We start from the raw sequence: 20,904 nt of genomic DNA, 5'->3' as shown, positions 1-20,904 counted from the left end.
TGAGAAAATATTCCTCTCCTAACAATAATTTCAAGCGAAGTTAAGGACTCTATGTCCTCCATGATTGAAAGCTGGGCTTAGAGGTTTCAGAATATGCATTTAGGTGGAAATATATTCACTTGAAAGGCCTGCATATTGAGGGTACAAGCTGGGAAATGTCTTTAGAGTTTCAACCTCTAATATTATACCAGACAGGTATACCTAGTTGACCGAACCAGTCTTGCTAGTAGAGTGCGTTTCTCCTCATTTGTGAACTGCATGATGCCTGGAGTCTCAAATTTCTGTCTGATCCACTGGCACTGCTCCAGGTCATTGATAAACATGAATTCCACTCCAATATGCTGGCAATAAGCCATCTATTTTACAAATACACAAGGAAAGAAGAGCATTTAGAGGACTTTTAGCTGAGGACAAAGTATGGAGACTGCTATGTTGTATAGAAGCATGGTAGTAATCTGGCCTCAGACACTTCCCAGTTGTGACCATTGCTATGGGGCATGAAATCTTCCTGGGGTTAAATATATATATATATATATAGTGTATGTGTGTGTGTCTATAGACATACACATATATTATCTACATGTATACATTTATATTTTTTATTTCCCCAACTGCATAAAACAATGTTCTTTTCTTTCTTTTTTGCCTTCCTTTCTTCTTTCTTTTTTTCCAAACCCTTACCTTCTATCTTAGAATAAATACTAAATATTGGTTCCAAAGCAGAAGAGCAGTAAGAGTTAGGCAATGGAGATTAAATGATTTACCCAGGGTAACATAGGAAGTATCTGAGGCCACATTTGAACCCAGGACTTCTCATCTCTGGGCCTGGCTCTTAAACCACTGAGCCAACTAGCTGCCTCCTGAAACAATAATTTTCTACCCATACTCTCTGAAATTATAAGATTCTACTTCCCCAAGACAACTTGATCTGGGTTATATATATATATATATATATATATATATATATATATATATATATGTGATCATGCAAAATATATTTCCATCATGCCCCATATATTCAAAGGCAAAAGAACCATTTCTCCATATAGTGTGATGCACTGGTTAGAATCAGGGAAAGGATCATCATAGGGTTTAAGTTAGGCATGGAAATTACTTTAGAAATAGTAAAATGAAAACCGTTACATTCCATCTTAGAGAAGTGCAGTAAGGGCTAGGCAATGGGGCTTAAGTGATTTGCCTCAGGGTCATCCAGCTAGGAAGTGTCTGAGGCCATATCTGAACCAAGGACTTGCCATCTATAGGCCTGGCTCTCTATTCACTAAGCCACCTAGCTGTCCCCAAGTCCTTCATTTTTACAGATGCACATTGCCTGGAAGGATGAAGCACTTGCCTAATGTCAGAGTTAAATAGCCAGGGCTAAGATTTAAATCCAGGTCCTCTGATTTTATTACTTTTTTCTTTTAAAATATTTTATTTTTGTTGTTATAATTCATTTGTGTCCAAATCTTTGTGTTCCTATCTGGGATTTCTTGGCATAGATACTGGAATAGTTTGCCATTCCCTTCTACAGCTCATTTTACATATGAGGAAACTGAGGGAAAAAGGGTGAAGTGACTTTCCCAGGGTCACACAGCTATTAAGTGTCTGAAGCTATATTTGAACTCTGGATTTAAGGTTATTTTACCAACTGAGTTAAATACCTTTACATTTCCATGTCATTATTTTATAGGTCATACTCTCTTCCTCTTTATCATTTACCATGACTTTGATACATCACTTTAGGAATTTCTTTCCTTCTTAAAATGCAGGTAGGCTGAATACAAGGCATATGTGTAATCCTTAAGTATAATATCAGATCTAACGCTGTTTATACACCATAGCCTAAACATTTGTGTTGTGTACATCTCCCTACAAAAGTTTCAGCTCTAGACACAAAGAGAAAAAGATCTACACAGACACTGTGGGCATAACAGTGGCAGGATGTGAAGAAAAAAGAAAGAAGAGAGAAAAAAAAACAGTAGGAGGGAGAATGCTTAGGGGTCTCATTGATAAGACAGAAGCACATCTATCAAAGAAGGGGAGAGAACAAGTGGAAGAAGGCTGGAGAGTGGACAGGATAGGGGCAACAATGTTGAAACTTCACCTGGGTAGTACAATGCCTTCTTCAGCACACTTGCAGGGGCTAGAAGGGGCCCTATTTGTCATCCTTGGGAGTTCAAAGCTCTTGGCGAATAGGGAGAAGATATGGTAACAAGCTAATCTCTCCTCCTTTCCCTATCCTCCTATGCTATACTGCCCTTTTAAGGTCAAAGTGAGCATTTTGCTAGTCCTTAAGTCATATGAATGAATTCAATTAAAAAAGCATTTATTAAGCAGCTACTAGGGCAATGAGGAAATAGTTTCAAGCACCTCAGTACAATTTCTTGGAATTGAAGGCATTTAGAATTGGAAGAGACACTATAAAAATCATCTAGTCTAACCCTTTCATTTTATAGATGAAGCAATTGAGGCTTAGAATATTAAAGGAAGTCATCTAATGCCATCCATTTCCTTAGGAACAGAACCCACGCTTTACTTGTAGCATCATGCTTTTGCTATGACCTACTGTTTCCTTTTTACAGTTTTCAAAGTACTAGAATTTTTATCATCATGTACAAGATAAATTCTAAAGGATTACATTATATTTGCCCCAAATTAAGATAAAAAATAAGACCATAGTACTGAAATCATCATCCAAAACAGGAGAACCCTGAATGAGGAAAAGAAATATAGAGGGGGCAGTTGGATGGCTCAGTGGATTGAGAGTCAGACCTCGGTCCTGGGTTCAAATTTGAACTCAGACACTTCCTAGCTGTGTGACCCTAGATAAGTCACTTAACCCCCATTGCCTAACCCTTACTCCTTTTCTGCCTTGGAACTAATACATAGTATTGCTTCTAAGATGGAAGGTAAGGGTTAAAAAAATTTTTTTAAGGAAAAAAAAAGAGAGAGATAGTGGGGAAGAGTCCTTAGTGACATTCCAATTTTGTGAAGGATATCTCTTAGCCTCCAAAAGTTTTTCTATAAGTTGTTGAGCAAGATAACTTACCATTAGATGAGACCTATGATAATAACAAAACACCTAAATTGGGTCTGTGAGGTTATTCCTGGAACAATGAACATTAGTAATCTTTACAGAATTTATAGCTAATTTGACCCCCATGGAGTTTTAGTCTCCTACTCTGTTTGTTTTTCCAAGCCACTGTGAATGGCAGTTATCAGGGTCCCTACCCACCATAGCTACTAATGATGGAAAATGTACCTGTGAACACACATCTGAGAATACCAAGAGTAATTAGGAATGCACATGAATCAAAATCATGATTGACCAGAAAGGAAAGGAAATTCTTGTCAAGTTTTATCAATAGTTCTCTTCAGGCATCATAGAGTTCATACTTTTCCTTAGGCTCATCAACTGAGCTATAATTTACAATATGATGAATTTTTAGTTCTTTGATTTAGCATTTATTATCTGATAATTGAGTCTAGGGCTCAGCAGTTTAGCTAAGAAGTAGGTGATTTAGTTCAGATCCATCCTTATTAGATGTATGGGTGTGCCCCTGTTAAAGACTATATTACTAGGAGATCTAGAATGAAATCAAGTCTGAGGTTTCTCTTGCCCATAGAATTATAGTGACAAAACCTGAATTCTATCCTTGAAAAAATAAAAATGCAAAGGGAACTATCAGGTTAAACATTCTGGAAATGATTTGCTACTCTTAAGTTTTGTTATAAAAATTGAATAAATTGAGGAGGCTTGAATTAACCAGTTTCTTTCTAATCTTATTTCAATCTCTGGTCTAAAAAAGGTGGGACAGTCCTCAGGGTTGGTTCTCAACTTTTCTGGCTAATGTAGTAATGTAATGTCCAGAGATTCATATAGCAATACTGTCTTTAATTTTTTAAAGTTGTGAGTAGAAAAACCTGTTACATGTACAGTAGAAGTCAGTACATAGAAAATTTAGCATTGTAATAAAGTAAAACTTACAATGAAAAATATGAAACATAGAAAGGTATAAACTAAAAAATGTAGATAGCAGTTAGAAGAATACCACCATGACTATTAAAAAAAAAACACACCTTCATATAGTCATATACTCGCATAGACTTTTCTAGGCAGGAACAAACTTCTTTGGTCTGAACTTGTGATTTCATTAGTGTTAAGGAATTCCCAGTGGAGAAACCTCTACCACTGATGCATAGTAATAACTCATTTGTACCTCAGTGTGGGAGTTTGCCTATGGTCATATAGCTAGGATGTGTCAAAGGTAGTACTAGAATCCAGTTTGTCCTCACTCCAAGGTCATTCATTCACTAGGCCACTTCTACAACTGTTCTACAATGAAGTTACTTGTTGGGCCCCCATTCCTTCATCTGTAAAATGGAGATTATAATAATGGAACCTACCTCACAGGGTTGTCATGAGGATCAAATGAGATGCCACCTCTAAAATCTCTTGGAAATTGTAAAGCAATCTATAAAATGTGAGCTGCTACATTATTAGGTGTATGTATAATGTATAATATATAATGCATATATTATTTTAATAAACAATAACTCAGAGTTCAAAGTTTTATGCATTATTTTATTCCTAAGTTTAAAAAATAATCTTTATAATAAACTCAATGACCTTTTCAACAAAAAACAATCTATGATCTTATGATCTGAAAGAAGCCTCTCCTACCATGTGAAATGTTCCCCCAAAACTGACATAGGGAAACCAAAACTCTGCCTGCAGCTTATGAAGGCCTCAGAGGAATTCCCATGCCTTTATGTTTTTTTAAAGAGGATCAAGAATAATTCTAGCCTGGAGAACCTATTGCTGACACCATCTTACCTGGTATGTTTCGTACTTGTATAGTCTTATGCCTCTTACCTCTAGTCGACGGATGATCTCTCGAAGTGGAAGGGCAGATTCCTTTCCCCCAATGAAAGTAGTAGTGGGCAAGTGGAAGACCTTGTCAAGGTCCGATTCGTCCAGTCCGTAAAACCCTGCAGGATTATTGTGGGTGGGACAAGCCAGAAGAGGAGAGATGTATTTGCAGAATATGGGACAGCCACACAGGAACCAATTATTTATGGAAAGGGGGAAAGGACTCCCCCCAGGGAGAAAAAAATGAGAAAAAAAATCATACCAGACCAAACATATAATAATTAAGGAACAAATTTATATGAAAATAAGTAATAAAAATATTCAGAGCCAGGAAAGCAAAATTCAGTGGGAAATAAAATTAATGGGCAATGTTAAAAGACAATTTAGTAAAACAATAATACATTATTTGTGTACAAATACAGGAAGAAAGCCATTTGTAATAATTTAAACCTCATATCCACAAACATTTCCAGGTCCCCAAATCATATGGGAGTGGGGATGGAGAGGGAAAGATCACAAATGGCCTTGGAACAAGTTAGTCACAGATGGTTCAAAAACAGTTAAAAAGGAAAATACAAAACAAGGGGTTAATTACTAGTTAAGACAACAAAAAGGGTGATAGGGAAGAATAAGGAATGAAATAGGAAATAGGAAAACAATCAGAAAGAAACAGGCATTAAATAATTTCAGAAAATCTGAAAAGAAACCACTGGCCCTATGGAAATGAAATAAGAAATAAGACCATGCAGCAGGGTATGTTTTAAGACAAAACAACACAAAATCAAAAAAACCTCCACCGAACCACAAAACCAAGACAAACCCCCAAATTCCTGCTTTCCTTGGCTCAGTCTAAAACATCCCAAATTAGAAAAAGCAACAAAATGAACTTGACTGGCAGAATTTTTTTCCCTTTCTAATCAATCAAATACTTACTGAGCACTTACTGAGTATAGTGCTGGGCACCTTCCTCAAATAAAGATCTGGTGTATGACCTACCAGCAAATGTCCATTTTAAAATAACTTCCACTTTACCCTCCCCAACCCTCCAGGATAACACTCAAAGAAATTGCCTGGCAAGATCTGGTAATGGACCAAATGGCACAGAGCAAAAATTATAGTTCATAGTATATTCAGAAACAAAATGGCGGCTGATTCCCAAATGGGCCCATCTTCTACTAAGTAAGCTCAAGGATTTTTAGAATATCATAGTTCTTTACTCTCTATAGCATAAGAAGTGGCAAAGGGATAGTGTTATTACTGGGAGGGGGTGGGTGGGAAGGGGAATAACTAAATTAAGAATGTGCCATATGATTATATATACTAAGATTATCTTTACTATAAAAGCTATCTTTACTATAGTCCTCAAACAACTGAGATTTCAGCACTACTCTGCTTTGCTTCTCTGTGAAGGCAGTTCTGAGTTACTAGCTCAGGAGATTAGAATCCTGAACTCCATCCCCATCTCCTTGTCCCCTGCCACCCCAACTGGCTTCTTCCAGTGTAGTTCTCAAGTGCTTATGGTACTTATCCATTCTTCCCACTAGTTAAGAAACTCACTAGGCATCCCATTTGTTTGGATCTGCCCTTGCTGGAGGGTCTTAAGCCTAGCCTAGCAAGATATCCAGCATTCTTCCCCAAGACACAGCTCCTCAGTGAAGTCCAAACCTCAGGGCAAATCCAAAAACAGAGAATTCACAATTCTGCTTGCCAAAAGCAGACAAAGTAGGTTAGCTGAAGTTGTAGTGGCAGGAACCACGGAGGTCACCTATCTCCTCATCCTTCTCAGTTTAGCTTTATCTGAGAGAGCACTGAAGGGGAGGAAGTCCAACTCAGCAGACAGGTGGGTGATGCGAAACCTAGTGGGTAAACTCTCCCAGTAAAGCAAAAAGGAGAAGCAGGTTCAGCAGAGGTCTTTCAGAAAAGCAGATGTTTAGTTTCTTCATTACCACTGGAGGACTCATATATTACCCCAGCCTGTCTTCCATTTTAGGGGCTCTGAATGGCTGAATGCCAGTTTCTGGGCACGGATTTTTCTTCCCCCTCTTCAGAGAAATGCTAGAGCCAGGAGGGGTATACAAATGGGAAGGAGAACAGTCTCCAGGTGGCTGGCCTCATTCTGCTCAGATTGAAGTTCCAGCAGAATGGAAGGGAGCAGGCTGCTAAATTTGAGAGCTATCAGCGAAGAAGACAGAGGCTGGGGTAAAGTGATGGAGTGGAACATCTGGCAAGGACAGTGCTTGAAGTAGCAGGCTTTCTCCCACAGCTGCAGAGAGTTTTGTAGGAGTAAAAACAAAAACAAAAAAAGGTAGCTGAGGAAAAAGCAGTTCCAAGCGGCCTTTAGGCATGCAGGCTCATTTCCATCACTCTACTGCCACCTACCTGGCTCCGAGCTAAGGGAGCTAGTCAGGACTGCAGGGTAGGAAACTTAAACTCATGCATGGGAGTGTCTGGAATGAACTAGGCCAAGTCACTAAGTGAGAATGTTAGGGGCACTGATTCCGATTCCTCTGAGCCATACACTATTTAATGTTATCACTGCATCAGTATGAAGAGTCATCAGACTTTTACTAAATTTGCCAAGTAAAGATAATCTGATGAAAGATTCTGCCTTAAGATCCTGGGGCCTTTAATATGGAAACTTTAACAATACGGCTCAGGTTCAAAAGGAAAGACCTAACATAGGCTTTGTTGAAGTAATTGAGTACCTTTCTCCTTAAAAAAAAAAAGTGCATACATACATATATATGAATAGATTTCCCTGGCCAACAGGGAAAATCTGACACTTATATGACTGAGTGAAGAGTGGACTTTGCTCAAGGCTGCCTCATCTAACGGAGACTGCCATAGAGAAGGAAAGCAAAGCTCTCTCTCCATGGCATTGGTGCGCACTAGATTGGCAAGGAGCCTACAACTGGTTATAACTTAAAACCTGAACATTCACAATCCCTTGAAAAGGGCAGACTTGGAGTTTAATAATGTAGCCTGTTTCTACTAAAGTAGCCTCTCTGTTCTCACCTTGTTGGGCTCTCAAAATTCAAACTGATTATATCAGAAGCCTTTGCTTACAATCATTGTGTAGACCCTAGCAGTGTCAAAAATTCCCTTTCTTTGATTCAGCAGTTTTACAGAACACAAGAAGTCATCTGAATTATTATTCTTAACCCAAGAACTGCATAAACATATTTATAACAACTGCATTTTTTAATGGTAAGGAGGTTGAAAAGCACTGTAATTTTTAAAAAGGTAAAAAGCACTGTAACATATAGTGGATAGAGAGCTTGTCTCCAAATCAAAACAATAAAAACCCTTTAGTTCCAATTCTACCTCTGACATGCAGTTTATAATGAACCTGAGCAAGTCACTTAACTCCTCATGGTCTTGGGCAATTCTCTAAGCCTATAAATTGCAGATCTATTTTGTGAGGGGAAGTTTCCTCACTGGGAGGTCCCTAGATTAATGAAATCACAAGTGCTAAGTAAAAACAATAACAAGAAAAACATTCAAAACCCCTTGGTTGGCAACCCACAGTTGGGGGAGGGTGGGGTAAAGCATAAAAATATTCCATGCTACTCTCAACTTCCCTCTCATTTTCACTATGGCTCAACCATCTGAAAATGAAGAAAACCAATAGCTATGTGATCTGTCTTCTAAACACTAAGTGCCCTCCTTCTCTGAATATGAAGTCAATAAGGTCAGGGATCATAGGCTCATTAATTTAGGCCTGAAAAGAACTTTAAAGGTCATTTAGTTCTACATGATAGAGATGGAGAAACTGAGCCCCAGAGAGGTTAAATGACTTTTCTGAGGTCACATACATAGCAACAGAGGCAGGATTTGAACCCAAGTCCTCAAACTCTAAATCTCTTTAAATTCTTTCCACCATCACAAAGTGAACTTTATTAACAGGGAAGATTCATAATTTTGTAGTAGTTATTTAGAAAGTAAAAAGTTTTCACTTTAAAAAAGAATCATATTCCATTAGGGCTAGCACCCTTTCGTGTTTTCTCTCTCTGCTTTGTTAGAAGGCAGGTTGTACTATAGGATAAAATTTTAAACTCTAAAGTAAATCATACCTTCCTCAAGCCCTTTTTGCTAAGAAGTAGTCCAATTTTGTTCCCCTAGTCCTCAGTCATTTTCTCTAGAAAAGGAGGGACTAGAAAGGACTCTCTTCACTCTGTTTGCTTTATTGTTAATGAGTGGCAGGGAAGAAAAAGCATTATTTTGGGAATTTTTACTGGTATAGCTCATTCCTTGAGAGAGCTCATTGTGATCCAAAATAGACTGGCCCTAGAACACTATGCTTATGGATATGCTTAACAAGTAGCTATGCCATGAAAATTGTTTTAAGCATGAGGGCAATATAAACATAGATACTAAAGATTCAAGCTCCCCAGAGATCCCCGGAAAAGGTTCTTAGTTGTATAACTTCCTTGGTTTCCTCTAACTTTAAGTCCACTGTAATAGGGTTATGTGGTTGAATCACAGAAGGACTAGTCTTTACTTTTTAGTCTTTCAGTCAAATTTTAAACTCTGGTACCTACAGATATCAGATTCTTATTGATGGGACGCCTATGACTAAGGAACAGATGGGGAATTCAATTCACTAGAGATTATTTATGTAGGAATTTGGAGAAGGCCAAGGTTCAGGAGGAGGAGATCAATAGGTTTAATTGAGATGGCAGGTGAGGGAAGGCCAAGAGTCTCTTAAAAGCCAAGCTAAATTCTACTTCCATTGCTCCTTTTTATTTTCTGTAAACTGAAGAGAATCTTGGGATCCAAAGCTGTTCAATCAGGAAGAGATGGATACTGCCCATTTCAACAAAGTTTTATTACTAGTTCTATTGTCCCTCAAATTAAGGGCAACACCAAGAAAAGAATTTTTTTTTTCAAATACTGAGGTAACAGAACAACAAGCTGGAAGAGTACTGGGCTGAGAAGGAGCCACAGAACAGAACATAGAGAATAGAATTCACTAGCATGCAGAACTTAATATGACCACATAGGTGGAGTCCCCAAGAGGCTTAGACATACTATGCCAAAGACCAAAAGCTCAAGATGAAGCAATGAGGGTGCTCACATGAAGATGGAAAATACTTTTGCAAAAACACAAAGGATGGGAAAAACAAAAATGAGGTCACATCTGACAAATGGAGAGATGAGAAAAACAAGTTTTGAAACAATATGCAAACAAAACAAATGATGAACAATTTAGGAAGCTGTGCCAACTTTCCCCAAACTGTGCATGCCCAGAAAAGTTGAACATTTGATTCGAATAAAGTCTTCAGCTCCAGAAGGGTGAGAGACTTGTTCTTTGCATACCTCCTACAGTTAGCATTCGGAGTCGCTCCTGGAAAACGGCGAGATCTGAGAGGTGAGGGAGAAGGGGGTGGGTGAGTGCAGAGGGGAAAAAGACAGAGTTAGTTAAAAACACTACACCATGAAAGCAGTCACGGAAAGCACAATTAAAATAACTTTAAACATAATCACACGAAAGGAAAAGGGGGTTAGTGGTTTGTTCTGTGAAATGGAAGATGACTACTCTAGGAAACAGAGATGGAAAATCCGTTGTAGAACAGCTGGAAAAGTTGATCAATAAAAATGAGAGGGGGTGGGGAAAACCAGTTTTTACTGATACATGGAAGCAATTAAGACAGCCTGGTTTGAGATACCTTCATCTCCCAACACTCCCAAGTATGTTATGGCAATTTTCCTAAGTAGTCAAATATATCCATTTGGGTTGCTTTGAATAAATATCAGTGAATATTAAAATACAAAAATTTCGGGATCTTGGTGCACCCTTTCCTTACCAGGGTCAGTTTAATAGATGATATCAATCATTATTTAAATCCTAAGACTCTAAAAGAGATCCAATATTAAGATGGAGGAAGGAGAGGAGGATCTTTAGCTTCCAAAGACAGATTACACACTCACTCCTATTCCTAAAATGGTGCCATAACCAGCACAGAAATTTACTGGCAAGGAATAGGCAGCTGTGCATGTTTGTCCCTGATGGATTTTTGACCGAGTATTCTATAACACCTGTATTTTCCTCAACAACCTTTATCTGCAAAGGGAGAAAATCAGGATATATCTTTAGCTGTACAAAGTATTCCATATCTCAGTTCAAGCTGCTGTTCAAGGGTGTCAGTAAGGCTGGTGAGATATGCTCATGTTAAACCTGAGAGAAAGAGAAAGAGAGAGAATGACGTGTATAGATTTTGAATTGCAGTGGCACACAAAGCTGAAGGCAGTCCAGGAGCTACTCTTCAGAGGTCAACAAACCTCCATCCCCAAGGAATGCAAAAAATTGAGTATTTTGGGTTAAAATAGACTGGCAGAGAAAGAAAGGCAGCTGAAAACTCTCTTGGATATCAAAAGGTAAGTTCTAAAATTTTAGGAAAACTGTAACAATAGATTAAGGCCAGAGTCTTCACTAACACCTTAAACTGATTTTAATGGCACTAAGAAAATAAAGGACAAAAGAAGTATACAAATCTGGACTAAAGAAAGTCATGAGAATGGCCAGCTGAGGGACCCTCAAGAAATACAATCTGTGTTCCGGAGGGTACTGCTTTCACTTAGGCTTTCAAAAGCAGAATATGCTTTGGGAAGGAGGATTAGTCTTGACCACAAAGTCTGAAATTCAAAGGCTTTTTAAAGAATCAGTGTCGAACTTAACTTTCTTTTCTCTTTTCTAAGGCTGGAAAACCTTAAGATTTCTCTTTCTATCCAATCCAAAGAGTCAAATTTCATGACCATGCCATTTACCCACATTACAGAATTCCCCTGAGCTTATGTGACCTCCATAACAGTGCAAACAAAGTCCAGTGAAGAAAAAGAGCCAAGGGAGCACTGGAAGATACTATTCTAAGTCTCATTTACAGAAAAAAACCTCATTTTCCTGGACTTGCATTCATTAACATTTCCTCTCTTTAAAAAAAAAATAGCTAAAAGAACACATCTTCTCTAAATAGGCAGTCATATGACTCTGTTTGATGCTATGGACTGCATAGCATAGCATTCTCAATGATTTGAATTGAATTCTTGTTGAAACTTGAGTTTTTTGAAAGAAAAAGCAGCAGAAGTCCCCATTTATCATGTTGGTTCCTGCTTGGATGTTTTGTAAAGAAGGAGGACAAAGTAAGGAAGCCAAGAAATGATGGCAAAAGCTTTCAAGGATGCAAGAATGATGAGAAGGTTGGCAGTTTGTTATAGTGAAGTCTGTGCTAAAGCTAGAAGAGATGAAGAAATTATTTGGTTTTGTCTGTGCCCAGAAGAGCAAATTCATGGGATGTCTGCTGTTGTATATATCTGAGCAGTGGCTAAATGAAATTGTCACTTGTCTTTGTACAACAACAAGACAAGAAGAGAAGGATGTGAGTGCAGATTTTGCAAATGCCTAATCTAAAGCAGAGTCTAAAGAAAACTGAGCTTACTTTCCTTCCTTTTCCCCCCATTCTCATGTTATGAGGTATCTTGTTGAACCATGGTCAATTACTAATCAGCTAAGATTCATTTTCCTCTAGCCTTACTACAGTGATTTATTTCTCCATGTACTTCCCCACATTTTCTCTACTTCAATCCCTCATCTGAGAATCAGGGTAGCTGAGCTCTGTTAATCACCAAAGGTTCATATAGAAATTAACTAGTTGCAATATAAGGAGATTTCTAGTGAAGGTAAAGGGCCAGAGGATTTCTGGTGCAGATACTAAAGCTGTTGGGGGTGTTATAACCCAGAGAAGGAATGGGAGCCAATGGAATGGAAGCCTCATCCAAATTGGCATGGAAATTAGCTAGATTAAGTATTTACAAATTAAAGAGATTACACTGACTTTCAATCTTCTACCTTTTTATGAGATACTGTCTGTATTCATGGATCAGTGCATTTCAACAAACATCTTTTCCCCTACTGAGTACTTTTCTATAAAAAAAAATTGGAGTGCCACAAGGAGTACTTTAAACAACAAAATTTATGTAGAGACTTGTGATTTCATTGGTATAGGGAGATCCCATTGAAGGATTCTCTTCTACCCATTCAGATTATCTTTTGCTTTACAGCTATCAGAGGTTTTAAATTTTAGACTTATCTAAGTTGTTATACAACTATGCCTGTTAATAGTGGAAAGGGACTTAAAAAAAAAAAAAGAAACCCTTATTTTCTGTCTTAGAATTGATACTCATTTTTGGTTCTAAGGCAGAAGAGTGGTAAAGGCAAATGGGATCAAGTGACTTGCTCAGGGTTGCACAGCTAAGAACTGTCTGAGGCCAGATTTGAACCTATGTTCCATTCCCCGGGCCTGGCATCTAACCACTGAGCCACCTAGCTGCCCTGAGGGCCTTTATTTCACAGATGAAGAAAATTGGGTCCAAAAAGATAATGGGACTCATCCTCATTTGAAAAAATAGAGGACCTTTCCACCTCAAACATGCAATAATCTGTGGGTGCATGATTAAACTTGTCCTATGGTTTATCTGCTTTTTATTTTGCAGGATGGCAAATAAAGGCAGGATGAAATAATAGCTAGAGAGCTGGCCACAGAGCACACTAGTTAGGTGGCACTAATTAAAACCCATATCCCCAAACTATGTATGCCACAGCCTCTTGGACCTCAGTCAGGGCCCTGCCTATGACATGGTACTGCCTTAGCACACACTGGTAGAGTGAGCTACCAGGAAAGGCACTTAGTTGGTGGAGAGGGGATTAGAAGCCAAATGTCCCGACTCATAGGTTATAACTCATTGCAGTGGACCATGCTGCTCTATCTAATGACAAACAAACCAATTAGAGTACATAAGCCCTGAAGAAAAACAACAGTTTTTGCTAAGTTAAGACTCAACTTGTTTCTAAAGTCAATTTGTTTCTAGCTGACCTGTGACAAGTGGACAACAGGGAGTAGTATGACACTGACATAGTACGCTGCCTTCTGCTTTGAAGAACACAGAACTCAGTGCCTACCTTTTACAGATTTGGCATTTTTATAGTATAGGCTAAAAATAATTTGATAATTCTTGTTTATTGCATGTATATATGTATACGTATATATAACTGTAAAGAAAACAGTTCCAAAAAGAGTTTGGACATTTTACTTATGGTTGATGACAGGGTGAAAATAAGTTGCATATGTTTCCTTATCTCTTCCATCTCAAAGACTGAGCTTTTCTCAGCAATACAAAACAAACTAAAAGACTAGGTTAGGAGTTTTTTAGGATTTGATCAGGAAAAGACTAATCTGAAGCCTGATGGCAAAATTTATATTTCTATAGCTATGCCACTTCAGTAATTTAGACTCTGAAGGAGGAAGGATAACATCAGGAAAAAGACAGTAGTTCACTTAGGATAAGGAGTAGATGGAGAAGAGGCACCTTGGCACTCCTTGGCTCCCAAGTTCCAGCTCTAGGCTTTCTTATTCATCTTTCTCCCGAACCTATTTTCCTACTGGTTAATAACCCCAATTTATCTTTATCTTCTTTCTTCCTTATAAGCCCATACCTCCTGTCTTAGAATCTATACTAAGTATTGTTCCCAAGGCAAAAGAGTGGTAAGACCTAGGCAACTGGGGTTAAATGACTTGCTCAGGGTCAAACGGCTAGGAAGTATCTCAGGCTAGATTTGAAACCAGGTCCTCCAAACTCCATGCCAGGATCTTTATCCACTGTGCTACCTAGCTGCTCCAACCTTCATTTTCTTCAGAGATGTTTTGGACAGAACACAGGACTGGGAATCAGGAGACCTAGACTACAACCTTTGTTCTATAATTGCTTGTCCTATGAAAGTCAAATAAGAACTCTGGGCCTCAAATGACATATGCCCTGCAAAATGAGGAGGCTGGATAAGAGAATAATTAAAGTCTCTTTCCTTTTTGAAAATTCTAATATTATTATTCTAAGATAATCTGAAATTCACTTTTCTAGGAGTTGGAAACAATAAGGTTGAAACATTGGACAGATTTCAGAACACCACTAATGGGAGGGAGAGAGAGGGAAAGAAGGGGCAGATAGATATAGGGAGAGAAAGAAGAAAAGAAAAACAAAAAGGACATCAATGAGCATTAAAAAACAGTATAGATGTGTGTTCAGAGGTAGACAGACAAGTAAGACACTTTGGAAACAAAGTGTTAAATTTATTATATACTAGTTTAAAAAAGAAATATCTAGTAGATATTTACAGTTTTATATGTAATCCTTTTTTTCCCTTTTCATATAGAAAGTTCTTGGGGAAGGGAGGGAAGGAGAGGGAGGGAGGGAGGGAGGGAGAGAGAGAGAATGGAAATATCACTTAAGAAATAGTCCTAAACTCTGCCTACTTAATTCCACATCAAGTAACAAGCATGCAAGGCTCTATTTCCCTAGAAATAACAATTTCAAGTCCCACTTAGAGGAACTCCCAAGAGAATCCTGCTTGGTAATGTCATACACTTGAATCACTGTAATACTAGCTACATCAAGGTGGGAGCCCATGATCTCTAGCCACCAATGCCAAAGGCCATTTCATCTAGAGTTTTCCTTTAAATGATTCTTTTGGGATTTATAGGTTTAGCTTACAAGGCAATAAAGTTTTGGGATCTAAGGGAGTTAGAAGTACCATCCTCAGGTCCATGTATATTATGGTTTTTATGGCTTCTTCTTTTTGATATGGATATTGCCATATGAGGGAGACCTGGGGTATTACTGACTTGGACATATTGACTTGGACTTTGAACCATTTTATAGTCAGAAGCATAGAGGCCTATTAATTTAAGGATCTAAGCAACAGCTAGATTATAATGGTTGCAGATACGTCTAGTTAAGTGACAGTAAATTTTTTTCCCATTTCTAGACCTTCTCTATAAGGCTATTTTTAAAAGCCAAAATAATTTATAAGGCATAGAAATCTTCAAATCTGCATATCCTTGATACCTATCTGCACTTTATACTTGCCAAACTTGGCAAATTTGGGCTTCATTTTGCTCTTGATCAAGTTTTAAAATCACTGGTCTAGGAAAATTAAGGTAATTAGTCTAAAAAGGGTGTGGCAATTCAAATAATTTCCTGATCCTCCTCCACCCATAGCTTTACATGAGAATGAAACAAAAATATGGCTAGAAGAGCACTTAAGAACCTTTCAAATTTTCAAAAAGGGAAGTTGGAAGACAGTATTCCAATTCTACCTTTATTACCTCCACATGGCATAAGTCATGGCAGCCAGTGAGATTATAATAGACCAGCATGTACATTTTACTTCTGATTTTTTGCCCACAGTTAAAATGAACATTCCTTCTGATCTGTATCTCTCACCTTTCTTAAAATGGTTTTGTGTTTTACACAGGTTGTCTCTGTGGATGTCAAGATCCACATCATCAAGTTTCAATGGGCTAAGATCAGAGTTCTGTCCAGGAATTTGAAAATAAGGACCCCATATATCAATGACCCATACTTAATACAATGTATAGATATATACATTATATATTTAGGGCCAGTGAAAGGACTTAAAAAGAACAATGTATCAGAAACAGAAGGCTAGTCATAGAGTTAAGACATAATCATGCTTTTGACACCCTCTGGTTTGCCACTTTTGGCAAATCCCAACCTCTCAGTGTTGCCATAATTCTGGCAACACTATAACAATATAATGATAACAATATAAACAAAGCAATGGTGATTCAAGGTCAATCTGAGCAAGCTGAATAGATGGCTTCTGAATACTACCTTTTTCAGTGTTGAAGGTGGGCTGTGACTGCTTCAAAAGAAACAGCAGCTTATATTTAGAGAGTGCTTTGACCTCTAGAGTTGTCACAGAACTGTTAATAGTACTGAAAAACACAAGCCCACAATACTATTTTGTTTAATTAAGAAGGGATTTTCTTGGGGGCTAATCTGGCTCCTTTAAACCATATTAACCTACTAGTTTGAAAAGACATCCAAAATTATAAGTGCCCTAGCAGGAATTTTTTCCACAAGTCAAGAGATGACAAGGCAATTCTATAAGAGGTCTTTTATTAATAAAAAATGACACATTTGCTTCCTAATTTTCCAGACTTGAAAATGAGGTTTTATGAGTTGGAAATGAAGGAGAGAAGAAGGAGGGTTCAAAATGGCTAGTGCTCCATAGTTTCTGTTTACAGTCAAAGAATGATTTTTCAAACTTTATCCTTAAAAAAAGCCCCTATTATAAAAGGTATAAATTTAAAAAATATATTATACATCTTTACCCTCTTAGAATAGATACAAGTATCAATTCTAAGACAGAAGAGAAGGATGGGCCAGGTAATTAGGGTTAAATAACTTTCTCAGGATTATATAGTAGGAAGGGTCTGAAGCCAGATATGAATCATGGACTTCCCACCTCCAGGCCTAGCTAGTAGTGTTCTATCTACTAAGCAACCTAGGTGCTCAGGAGGTACAGATCTTTAAAGAAGGGCAATTAATCAAAATGGTGAAAGTTCGGCTTTTCTGGTACCCAATTTCACAATTCAGGTTTCAGGCTCTTATCCTGATGGAAAGAATCTATTATCTTTAAAAAAAATTTTTTATGGCAGTTTTGATTTGTGCTTTCTCTTTCTTGAGAACTTATGAACTGACATTGTGGCAAACACCGTAAGAGCAGGCTGTTTTTCACAACATCGTAACTAAATGTAGGTTGATGTTTGCTTAGCTTTTAAAGGCTGACTGTATCTAATGTGCAAAAATATCATGAGGAAGAGTTAGGCAGAAAGAAAATCCAGTTAAAAAGAACCATAGAAATATGGTTATACATAGCGATTTGGCTTTTCTCATTTACTTAACTCGTGATACATTCAAACAGAAGGATAGTTGCTGCATTAGTAGCATCTATTCACCATGCATAACAATGTTTCTCTGGGAAAATACATTTAAAGTTTCACTGGACACAGGAACACATACATCTCCTCCTTACACTTCTAGCTTTGATAAGTAAGGGAAGTGAGTATGTAAGTCAATAGCTGTGGGGCATGAGAAAAGGTGCTGTTGAGGGTAAGAAGTGCCTTGTACCTATGTGAACCCCTACTTATTCTCTTTTAAGGCTAAATGTGGAAGAGAATACAATCTGTAGCTTCTCCCTCCTCTTAATTCTTAGTTTCACGTCTCTCACTAATTGGCTGTCTCTCAACATGTTAATTCCATTCCTGTCTGCTCTGACAATCATCCTCTCTCTGAGTCTTCCTATCGACTGGCTTCTTCACTGCCACCACCACAAACATATCCAAATCTGCCCCACATTAAAACACACACACACACACACACACACACACACACACACACACACACACACACACACACACTTCAACTAACCCTATAATCTCCTCAATCATTGGGTCAGAGTGCTGAGGCTGGCGTCAATAGACCCAAGTTCAAATCTGACTGCAGTTTTGTGTGATCTGTTGTGTGATCCTGGATGAGTCACTTAACTTTTCTGCCTCAGTTTCCTCGACTGAAAAATGAGGATAATAATAGTACTGACTCCCAGGGTTGTTTGTGAGACTCAAATGAGACATTCTAGTTGTAAACAAAGTACTTGGCACTGGGCCTAGCACATAGTAGGCACTATCTGAATGTTTATCCTTTTCCTCTTTAAACTATCACTGATAATAGTTCTCACTTCTCTTTTACTATCAATAAAGCTGCCTCCATTCATTTTCTCCATTTCTTCTCTGCTCACTGACTTGTCATCTCTTCACAATCTGGCTTCTAAGGTGACCTCTAAACTGGAACTGCTATCCCACGTGACCAACAACCTTTTTGGTCTAATGGCCTTTTCTCAGGCCTCACCCTTGTTAACTTCCCTGCAAGCATGTGATACTGTGGATCGCCCCCTCCCTCCTAGATGCTCTCTTCTCCCACAAAGTGACTTGCTTTTCTGGACTACCTGCCCAGCTGCTTCTTTGAGAGGATCCCAAGATTCCGTCCCAGGCTTTCTCTTTTCTCTCCTGGCAAGCTCATTAACTCCCATGGACTCAACTATGATCTCTATGCAGCCATGCCCAGACTATTCAGGCCTCACCACTCCTGAGGACCAGTCCTGTGCCATCAGCTGTCTACCAGCCACTTCCAACTGCCATGTCCTATAGGTAGCTCTAATTCAACATGTCCAAAACAACTTCTCTTTCCCATAGAGGCAGAACTCTTTTAAACTTTCCTTTTTTTAAAATTGTTCATCAAATCTGGCCTCAGACACTTCCCAGCTGTGTGACCCTGGGCAAGTCACTTGACCCCCATGGCCTAGCCCTTACCACTCTTCTGCCTTGGAGCCAATACACAGTATTGACTCCAAGACAAAAGGTAAGGGTTTAAAAAAAAAATGTTCAAAACCTATTTCCATATTATTAATATTTGCAGTAGAGTGATCATTTAAAGTAAAAATCCCCAGTCCAACCCCCACTGAACCATGTGACAAAGCCTATGTTTCTCTTCTGTTTTTCTACTCCCACAGTTCTTTCTCTGGATGTGGATAGTGTTCTTTCTCACAAGTTCCACCAGATTGTCCTGGGTCATTGCATTGCTGCTAGTAGAGAAGTTCATTACATTCGATTGTGCCACAGTGTATCTGTCTCTGTGCACGTTTTCCTGGTTCTGCTCGTTAAACTTTCCTGTTTTTGTTGAAGGGACCATCACTCTTTCAGCATTCTAGGTGTCATTCACTCATGTTCAATCAGCTTCCAAGACACCTTCAATATCTCTTGCATCCATCTCCTTCTTCCCACTCACAAGAGCACCTTGTCCTTATCACCTCCCACATAGTCTACTGCCTCCTAATTGGTATCTTTATCTTCATACTCCCTTCTCTAAACCACAGCTGCTACTAAACTGATATTGCTGAAGCCCAGCTCTGAACATGTCACTCCCCTACTCAAGAAACACCAGTGATTCCCCCCTTGCCTCTCTTAGGACAAGATAATACAGAGTCCTATTGGACATATAAAACCACATACAAACTAAATATAGCCTTGCCTTTCTCAGTTTATTGCACATTCTTTTCTTTGTTAAAAAAAAAAAACAACACACAACTTTTTGTCTTAGAATTGATACAAGTATTGTTTCCAAGGAAGAAGAGTGGTAAGAGCTAAGAAACTAAGATTAAGTGACTTGCTCAGGATCACATAGCTAGGAAGTATCAGAGGCCAAATTTGAACCCAGATTCTTCTTCTTTTTTTTTTTTTAAACCCTTACCTTCCGTCTTGGAGTCAATACTGTGTATTGGCTCCAAGGCAGAAGAGTGGTAAGGGCTAGGCAATGGGGGTCAAGTGACTTGCCCAGGGTCACACAGCTGGGAAGTGGCTGAGGCCAGATTTGAACCTAGGACCTCCCATCTCTAGGGCTGGCTCTCAATCCATAACCCAGATTCTTCTGACTCTAGGCTTGGCTCTCTATCCACTAAGCCATTCAGCTGACCCCATTATTCTACTTCACACACCTACATTCAACCACAGCCTTCTTGCCCTTCCATCTTCCATCTCCATTCTTTTGCACAAGTCCCCAGTGCTCTCTCCCTTCCTTACTTTTGGCCTCACAGAATTGCTAGTTAACTCCAAGGTTCGGCTCAAGTTCCACCTTTAAGGATTTCCAAGCATTAGGGTCTGCCCCCTCTCTATTACTTTGTATATATTTCATATTCACTTACTATATACACATTCTTTCTCCCTAATAGACAGAATGTAAGCTTCTTAAGGGCAAGGATCTTGCCCATTTTTGTCTTTATACCTTCTTTCTTACCTAGCACAATGCTTGCCACATAATAGGTGGCTTATAAATACTTAATGAATGAATTTGGAGTTTCAGTTTCCTTATTTAGAAAATGAGAGCATTGTACTAGTTAATCCCAGTCATCTTTAAGTTCTAAAATTATGACCCAAGTTAAATTTACTCATATTTCAGAAGCAAAGTAAAATTAAGTCTATCCTGAAAGCTTCATTAGGAGAATTCTGTTCTAGTCTGGACTCTGTCACTAACTGGTTCTGTATCCTTGGTCAAATACCTCTTTGGGTCCATTTCTTCATCTGTAAAGTGAGAGGGCTAGCTCTAAAATCCTATGTTTTATG

General features: G+C 38.5%; 1 protein-coding gene across 12 annotated transcripts in view; it reads right to left on the bottom strand.

The window, feature by feature from the left end:
* Positions 1-20,904, bottom strand: part of OGDH (oxoglutarate dehydrogenase) — a 110,693-nt gene that overhangs the window by 30,304 nt on the left and 59,485 nt on the right. For 6 of the 12 annotated variants that reach the window (XM_016423337.2, XM_007475871.2, XM_007475874.2 and 3 more), the window contains 3 exons: positions 10,193-10,237; positions 4,877-4,992; positions 202-356 (listed from right to left, as the gene is read on the bottom strand). In XM_016423337.2, coding sequence (XP_016278823.2) covers positions 202-356; positions 4,877-4,992; positions 10,193-10,237 — 316 coding nt within the window. The remainder of the gene's footprint in view (positions 1-201; positions 357-4,876; positions 4,993-10,192; positions 10,238-20,904) is intronic. The other 6 variants (XM_056813048.1, XM_007475873.2, XM_007475872.2 and 3 more) reach the window with 1 other exon arrangement.

This window comes from Monodelphis domestica, chromosome 1 (assembly GCF_027887165.1).
Source record: "Monodelphis domestica isolate mMonDom1 chromosome 1, mMonDom1.pri, whole genome shotgun sequence".
In the NCBI taxonomy this organism is placed as follows: Eukaryota; Metazoa; Chordata; class Mammalia; order Didelphimorphia; family Didelphidae; genus Monodelphis; species Monodelphis domestica.
This window is presented reverse-complemented; position numbering and strand designations above follow the sequence as displayed.